The sequence below is a fragment of the Glycine soja genome, chromosome 2, assembly GCF_004193775.1.
Source record: "Glycine soja cultivar W05 chromosome 2, ASM419377v2, whole genome shotgun sequence".
Lineage (NCBI taxonomy): Eukaryota > Viridiplantae > Streptophyta > Magnoliopsida > Fabales > Fabaceae > Glycine > Glycine soja.
The window spans coordinates 7,140,787-7,151,746 of record NC_041003.1 but is presented as its reverse complement, the minus strand read 5'-3'; the positions used below and the strand labels follow the sequence as shown (position 1 = coordinate 7,151,746).

Sequence of the window (10,960 nt, the reverse complement as noted above, 5' to 3'; positions counted from 1 at the left end):
TTGTTTTAACTTTTATTTATAAGAAAATATTTAATAGTGGTAGATTCAACGGTGGACCATTATTTAAGTGTGTAACTATGGATCATATCCTTTAGTTAGATATATATTTTATTTGAGTTTTACAACTGTGAGAACTTTGGGCCACCGAAGAGATTCTTATGAACTTTGGATCCATTAGAGAGAAAAGAAGGCTAAAGGAATAGTTTATATATTTAGTGGCATATAAAAAAGGTAGCAATTTAGGAAAAATGGGGAGAGGGAGGAGGTCTTTAACGAATTATTTTTTCTCAATATCTGTCGAGGGATCAAAATAAAGTTCATCTGCTCCTTTGTGATTGTGAGAGAGGTGTTCACGGTCCGAATTGATATGTGATCTAAACCGCTCTAATTACATTAGATTGAGTTTTTAAAGTATTTTTTGTCAAATTCAATATGATCCCTTATAAATTCAATTATATCTGAACTGGACAACATGTTATGAATTTTCAACCCGTGATCCAACTGACCTAGTCATATAATAATAATAAAATATTAATATTATTAATAAAAATATAATAAAGGCTAAATTATATTTTTGTTGTCTTAATTTTCTAAATCAATGATTTTGATTCCCCTATTTTTTACTGTATTTTGGTTCTCCTAATTTTCCAAATCTATGGTCTCCTTGATTTATAATTATAACATTTGGTCCCCAATTTTATAAATTAGCGATTCTGCTTCCCTTGATAGATTATTAATAAATAATTTTGATTAACAAAGTTATTAAGTTAATCATAAATTAATTTTAAAATTTTAATAAAAAATTATTAACTCTAATTCTCCTAACATTATTTTCCATTTTTTTTTTCCATAAACACTGTTTCTATCTCCACCACTGCACGCGAGTCAGCTGACAATAACACCATATTAGGATTCATAATCTTTTATTAAAGTTTTTGAATGATTAAATTTTTTTATAATTAGTTTAATAATTGTTTTAATTATAATTATTAGTTAATAATTTACTAGGGGACCAAAATTGTCAATTTATAAAATTCAGAGATCAAATGTAACAATTAAAAATTAAATAAACCAAAATTATGAATTTAAAAAATTAAAGGGAATAAAATTACAATTTAACTTATAATAAATTACAAAAATAAAAATAATAAAAATCTGAAATTTCTTTATGCAAAAAATTTACATATTTTATATAATTATATTGTACATTTTAAGAAAATTATTTTATGAAATATGTTCTAAAATATTTAATTTTTAAATTTCATGATTCGATCTAATCTAATTATGATTAGATTGAATTGGATTGAATTTAATAGCAAAGTCACTAAAATCCAATTCAACCTAATCCAACTCAAGATATTTTAATTGGATTGGTTGATGAATTTCAACAAATTCAACTCAATCCAATCCATATATACTCTAGATTGTGAGATGAATTTATAGAACATCCTAATAAGATTTCAACATGTGAGGTCATCATAATAACGAGACAAGCAAACCCCATTTAACAAAAGTTGAGTTCGACTAATCCTTGTAATAGTAATGATAATAATAATTTATAGATGAAATCATTTTCCCCTCTTTTTATTTATATTATTCAATTTGGTTTGTCTTGAATTCATTAATAAAGTATTACATATGGTCACGAAAAAAAACTTTGGAAATATTCAAGGCTAAGCAAGTAACAAAGTATAAAAAAAAATTGAAATCACAAAAAAAAAGTATAAAAAGTTGAATTGTGTAAATCTAACTTAGCCCTCTCTTTTTGTTTTTTTACTGAAACTGTAACTTAGCCGTCAGTAATGTAGCATTTGGTAATAATTAACTAGACTTGGTCCTTTGAAATATGACAATAATAGAATTACAAATAAGCGTTGGTTAATAGCTGATATAGGCTAATTTTTTTACAATACTTGTTTAAGCGAGCGCTGTCTAAGCGTCACAATTAAACAACAGTTGCTAACACAGACACTGTCTGAGGTACTCTTCAGTATGCTTAAGCACCATGTGCGAGGACCTATCCATTGATGAAACTCCTCTGATCGAATTGACTGTTATCAAAATACTCAAGACAGTGGGAGAGTCGAAGGGGGTTTGATATTATTATGTTCATATACAAGAGATTTCCTCAAGTTTTCTGAAACTGCATATAATCTCTTTATTTTAATGTTTTCAGCAACCTCGATCCCTTGTATATATATATAGAGCAAAGTTTAATGAATCCTCACGAGATGTCAATGTAATTTACTCATTGCTCTTTAGTGCCTCAACTATAATAGGATACTTGTTCTTTGGCATCCTTACAACTGTTGGTTGAACAGAATTTTCTTCCTCCAGAGTCCTCCACCTGTAACAAAAATATGAGTACTTTGACTACTCATTGTAACGAATTTTTCACAAATTGTTATATATGATATTTTTTATAATAATTATTTTAAAATTCATATCCATGATTATTCATTTATTCTAATTGGTTGACAACATAATTTTCTTTTACATGAGCTAAACTCATGGAATATTTAGCTTAAGCAAGAAAAAGAACACGGAAGAGAGAAAAGCTAGGCTGAAATAAATAGGAAAAAATGGAATAAATATTGCTTTGGGAAATCCAAAAAAATTGTTTTAAGTAAGCCATTGTGTGATTATCCTTTTTCTGGGTGCAGTTATGTTATTCTCTACATTATTAAGAATCTGTTCTCATCTTACGTGTATTTGTTGATAAGGTGATGGATGAAGACACTGATTTCAAGCTTGGCAAGGTTCATTCCAGGACACATACGTGGTCCACTACCAAATCCAAGAAAGCTGAAAGGCCTCAAGGGTTCCTGCAATTGAATGAAAATATCAATTTTGTGATCCTTAGAAACATAGATGATTATTTATTAGTCTCTTGTCAGGAAGTAACTTGCATCAAATCTAGAGGGATCAAACTTTTCAGGATCTGAGAAAACTTCTGGGTCATGGTGGATAGAAACAACATCTAGGTTGATGGACCAACCTTTTCTAACTTTATAACCTGCAAAGTTTAACAAATTTTTTTTAGTCTCTCATTCAAAGAACAATTTCAATAGGCACACATTATATAGCATAGTTGTCCATTTAATTTGTATTGTCATATACCATCAATTTCAAAATCCTGGGATGCCTTTCTTGAAAACCAAGGTAGTATTGTGGCTCTACGAAGAGTTTCACTAATCACCTGAAATTTAAATGACCAATAATCTTGGTGAGCTGTGAAAACTTAAAAGTTACTGACAAACTAAAACATTGATGCTCACTTTGGCTGTGTAAGACATGTTATTAACTTCAGACCATGTAAGATTTGTTCCACTCTTTCTGTTTTCAATAATTCGTCTGTGTTCCTCCTGCAAAACATCACCATTAATTCATGAAGTTACATTTTAAAATCTTCAAACATGGAAAGGAGAAAGATTATAGTGTCTTCAATACTTACTCTCAATTTTTCCAAAACAATTGGATTTTCATCCAGAAATTTGATGAGCCAAGTAAGAGCAGCAGTTGTGGTATCATGGCCTGCAACCAGTAGAGTTAGTATATTATCCTTCAATTGTTGATCTGTGAGTTTATTTTCATCTTCTTCTCCATCTTCTTTTCGGTGTTTCATAACTAAGGATCCTAAGAAATCCTGTTGAAATTCTTGGCCACTTCTCCTTCTCGAAATTGTAGAATCTAACATCTCATACATCCTATCCCGAGCCTGCACACATTTATAGCATTGCATCAGAGGAAAGGAGAGTTCAGTGATCTTCAAAGGTGTGTGGCTAGTTATGCATGACTTTGTTACCTTGATACCGTGATGGAAAGCTGTCCCCGGAAGTTTTAATGGAAATGAGGAAAATGATGAAGAAATAATCTTAAAATTTGACCTGAACTTTTCTTGTTCTTCCCCAGAAGGGTCTAAACTCATGATCATATGTCCAATCACTTTTAGAGTAAACTGTGACATTCAAAATTTCAAATACTTAGTATGGAATAAGATGTATAACCAAATATGGAAGTTTGCTTGTTTGATAACTTAGTGACACTACTCAACTGTGGAAGCCTCCTCAAGAACCAGGACTTTCCTTCGTTCCCATTGATCCAATGTTTCCATTGCCTGAGTATTGATAAAATGGAAATATTTTTTCAGGCCATCAATTGATAAAGGTTCACCAATCAGCCTTCTTAGCCTTTTGTGTGCCTCTCCAGTGGTTTGCAGCAAACTGGTGGGGCCCAGAACTTGCTGGCCAGTGTAAAACAGATTCAAAGTCACAATTCCATCCTTGCCAGTTAACAATATCTTACTTGCTTCTCTCCCAGTCATGAAGACAGTGAACCTCCCCAGTATAAATGTCTTGAAAACCTTTCCATATCTGTGAAAAGTTGAAAGTGATCAAAGAAAAAGAAAATTCTTGGAATTCTTTTGCACCTAGCATATAATTATAAATTTAATTGAAATATGCTGTCAGAGTAAAGATGTTTTTTATACTATATCATCCTATCATAGATCGTCACAATTGAAAATTATTTGACTCTATAATAATTACTTTAAAACTAGGATAATCTTTAGTTGGTTGAGAGTATAAATATCTTCATATATAGTTTATTAAAATTAAACTCTTTTCTAAAATTTGGTGTTAATTTATTGCCTTTTTTGCCTCTTGCTCATGAAGTTAGATATTCCAGAGGGACTAGAAAAGTCAGAGAAGAATGAGAAACTCTCTCCCACAATTGGCCAACCAAGGCTGCCAGGGATTCCTTCCAATGCTTTAGGAGAACGAGTTAGATACAACAACAAGAGAACTGATAACACTAACAAGGAAAGGATCAATGAGAACAGCAAGTTTATCAGCTCCATTCCACAGCACCAAATAGTAGTTAATCAAATAAATGCTTCCTAGTTCCTATATTGGTCTATGCTATAAGCTGCAATTATTAGTTGTATCTCTATCTTGAGAACCTTGAGCTTAGGACATCTGTGATAGATTAATTTCATAGTTGACACAAAACAAGATGTTTTTATAGATATGTACATTTATAATTAATTAAGAACTGCAGGCCAATGCAACTTTGAAAAGGTAACGACATGTATTGCGAACATTTTGAAGCAGTAAATCTAAAAAAAATTCTTTGGTATAATCTCAGGGCGTTCTTTGTTCTTGTGATGGTGTTATGATGTTGATTGCTGGGTTGACACAAACATAATATATATCAATTTGCTGTCTTTGGGCTATACCCATTGTCTGGCTTGTGAAGTGCATAGCCATTATTAGTCTTCTGTCCTCAAAATTTCAGCATTCGTTGGTAATAAGTATTTTAGCACTTTTTTATATACTTTAAAGCAAGGCTAACAACACACTCGTTGATGAATTCTTTCTAATACAATATTATTGACTGAATTTTAAATGAATCTCGCTAAAAGAACCGAACTAGCTTACTTTCTTTTTAGTGGGAATCTATCAAGATTCACTCAATACCACCAAGAGTGTATTCAATTTTAAGTGTGTCCAAAAATATATTTCTCTACCCTCCCCCAGTGTAACCTCTCAAATTTACAAATATAATTAATTTTAATAATATAAGTAAATATTATATATATATATATATATATATATATATATATATATATATATATATTAAAGTCTTATTAATAATTAAAATATAAATTGAAAAAAATTTAAGTCCCGCATTAATTAAAAATAAAATCAAGTTAAAGTATATAAATGAGGAACAATCCTAATTTTTGAAATTGAGTTAGACCTAAACTCACATTAAGATTTATCTAAAGACCTTTATAAATTGACATAAATATACATATCTAATTTGTGTTTTTAATCATTACTTTAATAAAATAGTTCAAATTTTATTATATATTGAAAAAAAAACCTTATCGAGTGAGGTTATACCTACTCCAATCTTATATTTTGGCGCACCAAGATCACTTTTCCCCTTTTTATGTTTTATAAAGGAATCTTGCTGTTAAAAGCCTAGACCATTGATTTTTAAGAATTTTCTTTCATTCTATATTTTATATATTTATGTGCTCGTTGAAAAGGTTCAGAATTGCACTCAATTGTTGTATTATTGTGACATTTTCAAAATGAATACTACTGCGGCCCATAGGTCTCATTAACCTTCGTTTCCATTCAATTTGTAAACATCTACTTGATATTTTGGAGTGTTTCAGCAAATAATTAAATCAATTTTGGCATTTTATACATTTTATTTTCCTAACAATGGTGCTTTGTTAGAAAAATAGAACATATATTGAACTCTAAGAAAAATATGGTTAAACAAAACCACCAAATAGACATATACTAAGAACAGAGGAGCAAAATAGCTATGATGTATTTCAGATTTTCACACACACGCATCTGAATTGTTATAGCAAAAAGCAAATGTTTAAATACCAAAACTAACAAGTCCTTGATTGCGCAAAACAAACGGCAAAATATTTTTTTGAGAAGAAACAAACAGCAAATTATGACTAACTAAAAATAGGCATCATTAGCCCACAATTAGCTGCCGAATCATTCACTTCTGCAAATTATGGTTCTGTCCATGGAAAGGTTGTTCAGAGGGAGAAGGAGGCATGCCAAACTGGTCCAGTAACACATCCAAAAGAGGGTGACCGGGAGCAACAGTCTGCAAGACACTTATTTGTGCCCTAATGCTATCTGCAATCACATAGTGTAGCCATGTTGATCGATTAATATTCATGTGTTAAATTTGAAACAAGCAAATGAAAAATCTGCTACATGACAAATTTCAAGCAATTTGCTTTCCTCGACTTAAATAAGTTTTTCTGTTTTGAAAAATATGCATTAGGATTCCACAACTCTTTCATGCTTAATTTAGGAGAAGGGTAAATTTTACACATGAAATATTCATGAGACACTGTTCATGCATCAAATAAGTGTAACTGAATTAACCTTATCTATTTATTTATCCAATCAAATATATGAAAAGACGCATACCATCAATAAGCCGACTCTTTTCCTTCAATGCCTCATAATCCATTGTGATCTCCTTAATCTCTTCATCGATACGTGCTTTCTTTCTCTGCATCATACGAGACATTGATAAGTTTGTTGCCTTTTTCTTCTTTTGCTGATTATGCAAGCATGCAAGAATTTAACTACATAGTCAGCACTCAGATTAATAGTTGGATTGAATTCAGCCAAACTTTGTTAAGCTTCATAGGTGGGTGTCAGATACATTCAAGTGGTAGGAATCACTCATCAACCAAGAGTCACATGCAATAGCACCAATTTAAGTTTTCAATCTATAATATCTTGCTCGTAAAACAGATAGGATACAAAAATAGTGGAGAGATCCAATGAAACCAAGGGAACCTAGAAGTGTTGGATACCTGGATAATGACTATTTCTATATTCTAGTCACTATTTTAGTATATTGTAAGTTACTTTCCTTTAGTGCTATGGTATTACTTAAGAACATCATTGTCTCGTAATTTCTATCAGAAGAAATTCATAAGAGACGAGGATAAGATATTCTATTACATAAAGAAAACAAAAAATTCATCATTTCAGCAATGCATGCCAAACTCTCTCAATGCTCAATGGAAAAATCCCTCTAACATACACCCAAAGAAGATAAGAAAGTTACTATATATATCCCAACGTAGTGGTAATATATGAAATTATTCTTCCATACACATTTAAGAATATGTTGCATGCTTCCGTACTGTGTAGCATTTCCACGAATGCTATCAGGGTTGCTCTTTCCAACAAATAATTTCCCACCACTCTTTCCATACAAAACCATAACAGAATAGCATAATTATCATTTTTCCAGTCCCCAATTTTTCTTTCTTTCTAAATGCTATACATATGTGTTTTCATGACCAATTTCTTTAACACACACACACACAGATATATATCAAGCAAAATGCTACTGTAGATTTCATAAACAACCTCTATATTTTTAAATTTACCCAAACATCCCTTGAGATTATGAAAATTTACAAAAACACCCTCTTTGTTTCTTTCTAATGAAATCAATTGTTGGAGATAACACATGTACTAGTAATATGATCAAATTAATGTATATAAATAAGAAATAACTATCACCATACAAGTCACTTTTATAATATTAAGTTAGGCTCATAAGTTACATTGTAAGACCAATAAAAACGAAAAGGAAATGACATACCTGAAGCATGGTATGCAGTTCTGTAAGGTAAGTTACTTTAGTCTTAAGCATCTGGAACTCCCTCTCCAACTCGCTGCTGTAAGGAATTAATCATGCAAACACAACATGCAAAATAACAAACCAACGGTGTCAGGGTTTTAAACCGATAACTTTTTCTCCCGGCTTTCCCACAATGCAAACACCCCATAAGCAAAAGTTGAGGGAAGTAGTGTGTAGCCAATGGTCTAACAAAGAATGGAGCGTTTCGTTTGGTGGTAGCTCCTAACTAGGCCCCTTCGTAGTATAAATGTCTAATCAAGGTTTTATAACTAGGAGAAAATAATGTTACTTCTCGGTGGTTGACTGAAAGTACTGCCTAAAAATAACAATTGTTAAAGATGGAAAATTTGGAGAGTTAGGATCCGTTCGGTAAAATATAAATAAAAGTTTGAATTTTATTTCACTTTGTTTAGTCCTCTTTTACCGCAAACCAGCAAACGAACATACCTTTAAAAACAATAAGACAGCCAGGAAAGGTTAATATGAAAATGAATAATTCTTGTATTCTATGACGCAAAATCGGGCTTTTAATAACGGGTGGGGTCGGGCTTTTAATAAATTTAGTTTTCTCAGTATCTTTTAATGGAACGAATTAATGGTCCCATTGGCCATTTGGTCCTTTTTAATTGTAATATTCTGTCTTTTCATAACATCTAATTAATAAAAATTAATAAAATTAATTAAAGTAGTTAATAACATTAAAATTGTCTTGAATTCATATATTTATTTTCAAAATTACCCATAACATTATTTATACAAACTTTTATTTTTTTAAATTATTTTTTATTAGTATTAGATCTTTTAATAATCTTTATCATTAACATATATTCCTTCCATCCTTAGTTATAAGACTTTTTCAACTAATTTACTTGTCTTAAGAAAAGTAATTATCGCATTAAATTTGTCAATTACTTACGCTGATTTCAAAATTAATTATTTCTTCTCTCACTATCCACTTACTTTTTTCTCATTAATATTTGGAGAGAGAATAATTAAATAAGAGTATATAGGAAAAAAATAATTAATACATCTAAAAATTATAAAAGAGTCTTATAAAAAGAAATAAATAAATTTTTAAAAAAGATCTTATAATTAAAAACGAAAGAAGTATTGCTTTCATTTTTATTGGATATGCATGTGAATAATCAAAGTAAGCTCCCAAACGGCTTCTTACACGCGCAAAGAGTCTAAGACAATAATGTATTTTACTTATTTAATACTTATTGAACTAAAAAATATATGGAGATATTTTTGTGAAAAAATAATAAATGCAAGATATGTTCTAAATTGGTTTGTAAAAAAATAACCAACCAGGGCTTGTTGAACAAGTAAGAGTGCGCTGACAAGCTCCGGTGGTGTCTTGGGATTGGTGTTTCTATCGATCTTTTTTGTTCATCAAATTCGTCTGAATCCATGACCATCGGAACGACATCAAGAGTAATGAGAGATGGGAGCGATAGCAAAGAAGGGGGCTTGGAGATGTTGAAGTTTGCAAGGAAGCAAACAAAGGAGTCAGAGTGAGATCGTCGATGATGGGATCCACTCTCTGACATTTTCTTTAAGATCATCGTCGTAAAATGGTCTCCGATGAACTTTGGTTCCATCGTTGAAATGAAAAGAACTGAAAAGGAAAATGGTGCTTGTTAAGAAAGTGAAAAAGAACAACTCCTTATATTTTCCCTAAGCAGAGAGGGGAGGTTTTCTATATAATTTTAATATAAAAAATAAAATAAAACGTACTTTTAAAGAAACCATTATTAAGACAGAAAATATGGATAGATACAGACAAATGGACAGAGTGGCATTAACAAAAAAACGGATAGAGAATAAAGAAGGTTAATAGGTGTAAAGTTCCTAGCCAAAAAATAATGTACATTTAATGCATAGTGAGAATTGAATTTTTATCACTATGATTTAAATAGTTTAAATGTAAAGTGAAAGATTACATTTTACTAGATGAAGTCTATTTGAACGAATGTATTAAAAGTTGTTTTGTTTCAACTTTCAAGAGAACTTATTTATATAGTTGATAGCAATCGTCACTATAAATAGAAAAGAGAATTAGCAAAGATTATACACATGAAGAGACAATGTGTGTGAGAAGAGAGATTGTAAAGTAAAGCTATTTTGTTGAGAGAAAAGTGTATTTGTGTGAGATTTGTATAATTTCTTATAATTATTGAGTGGGGGTACTCGGATTTGTAGAGTGATGTGCAATTTAGGGTGAGATATAATCTTGTAATCATTTTGTGATAGTGAAATACTTTCATGGTCGTAGGTAAAACGTGTCAAACCACGCTAAATTCTTGTGCTCATTATTATTTTTCCTACGGTATAATATTTATTGTGTTCTCATGATTCTTTATGAGTGTGGGTAATTTTGTTTGAGGGAGTATTAATTACCCAACAGTGGTACCAGAGCTATGGTCGAGAGCACACAAAGGTTTGAGATACTATTGTTTGACGGAAAAATAAATTTTATGATTTGACAAAAAACTATTCAAAACTTTTTGATACATCAAGGTGTTGATTAGGCGTTAGAAGATGAAAGGTCAACTTCTATACATGAAACCGAGTGGACTAAGATCCAAATAAGGGTTGTGAGCATGATTCGATTAGCCTTTACTCCTGAGATAAAACACAACATGTTGAAGGAGACAACACCGAAGGCCTTATAGGAGAGACTCGAGAATATATATATATATATATATATATATATATATATATATATATATATATATCATCA

At 30.8% G+C, this 10,960-nt stretch overlaps 2 protein-coding genes across 2 annotated transcripts; both read right to left on the bottom strand.

Moving 5' to 3' along the window:
* Positions 1-1,660: 1,660 nt before the first annotated feature.
* LOC114384393 (abscisic acid 8'-hydroxylase 3-like) lies at positions 1,661-4,964 on the bottom strand. Its single transcript, XM_028344066.1, has 9 exons — positions 4,650-4,964; positions 4,055-4,373; positions 3,806-3,958; positions 3,455-3,718; positions 3,279-3,365; positions 3,121-3,199; positions 2,910-3,016; positions 2,707-2,825; positions 1,661-2,347 (listed from the first exon to the last, which is right to left on the bottom strand). The coding sequence occupies exons 1-9, from the start codon at positions 4,856-4,858 to the stop codon at positions 2,245-2,247; spliced, it is 1,440 nt and encodes a 479-aa protein (XP_028199867.1). The 5' UTR covers positions 4,859-4,964; the 3' UTR covers positions 1,661-2,244.
* Positions 4,965-6,313: 1,349 nt separating this feature from the next.
* LOC114370634 lies at positions 6,314-9,894 on the bottom strand. Its single transcript, XM_028328028.1, has 4 exons — positions 9,526-9,894; positions 8,176-8,251; positions 6,978-7,062; positions 6,314-6,677 (listed from the first exon to the last, which is right to left on the bottom strand). The coding sequence occupies exons 1-4, from the start codon at positions 9,816-9,818 to the stop codon at positions 6,535-6,537; spliced, it is 597 nt and encodes a 198-aa protein (XP_028183829.1). The 5' UTR covers positions 9,819-9,894; the 3' UTR covers positions 6,314-6,534.
* Between the last annotated feature and the right edge of the window lie 1,066 nt (positions 9,895-10,960).

Coding starts and splice junctions, on each gene's coding strand:
- LOC114384393 (XM_028344066.1), bottom strand. CDS start 4,858: ATGGAGCTGATAAACTTGCTGTTCTCATTGATCCTTTCCTTGTTAGTG. Junction 3,366..3,454: donor TTGTTTTGGAAAAATTGAGA/GTAAGTATTGAA, acceptor GATGTTTTGCAG/GAGGAACACAGACGAATTAT. Junction 2,826..2,909: donor TTGATCCCTCTAGATTTGAT/GCAAGTTACTTC, acceptor ATTCAATTGCAG/GAACCCTTGAGGCCTTTCAG.
- LOC114370634 (XM_028328028.1), bottom strand. CDS start 9,818: ATGGAACCAAAGTTCATCGGAGACCATTTTACGACGATGATCTTAAAG. Junction 8,252..9,525: donor TACTTGTTCAACAAGCCCTG/GTTGGTTATTTT, acceptor AATTCCTTACAG/CAGCGAGTTGGAGAGGGAGT. Junction 6,678..6,977: donor AAAGAGTCGGCTTATTGATG/GTATGCGTCTTT, acceptor ATGTGATTGCAG/ATAGCATTAGGGCACAAATA.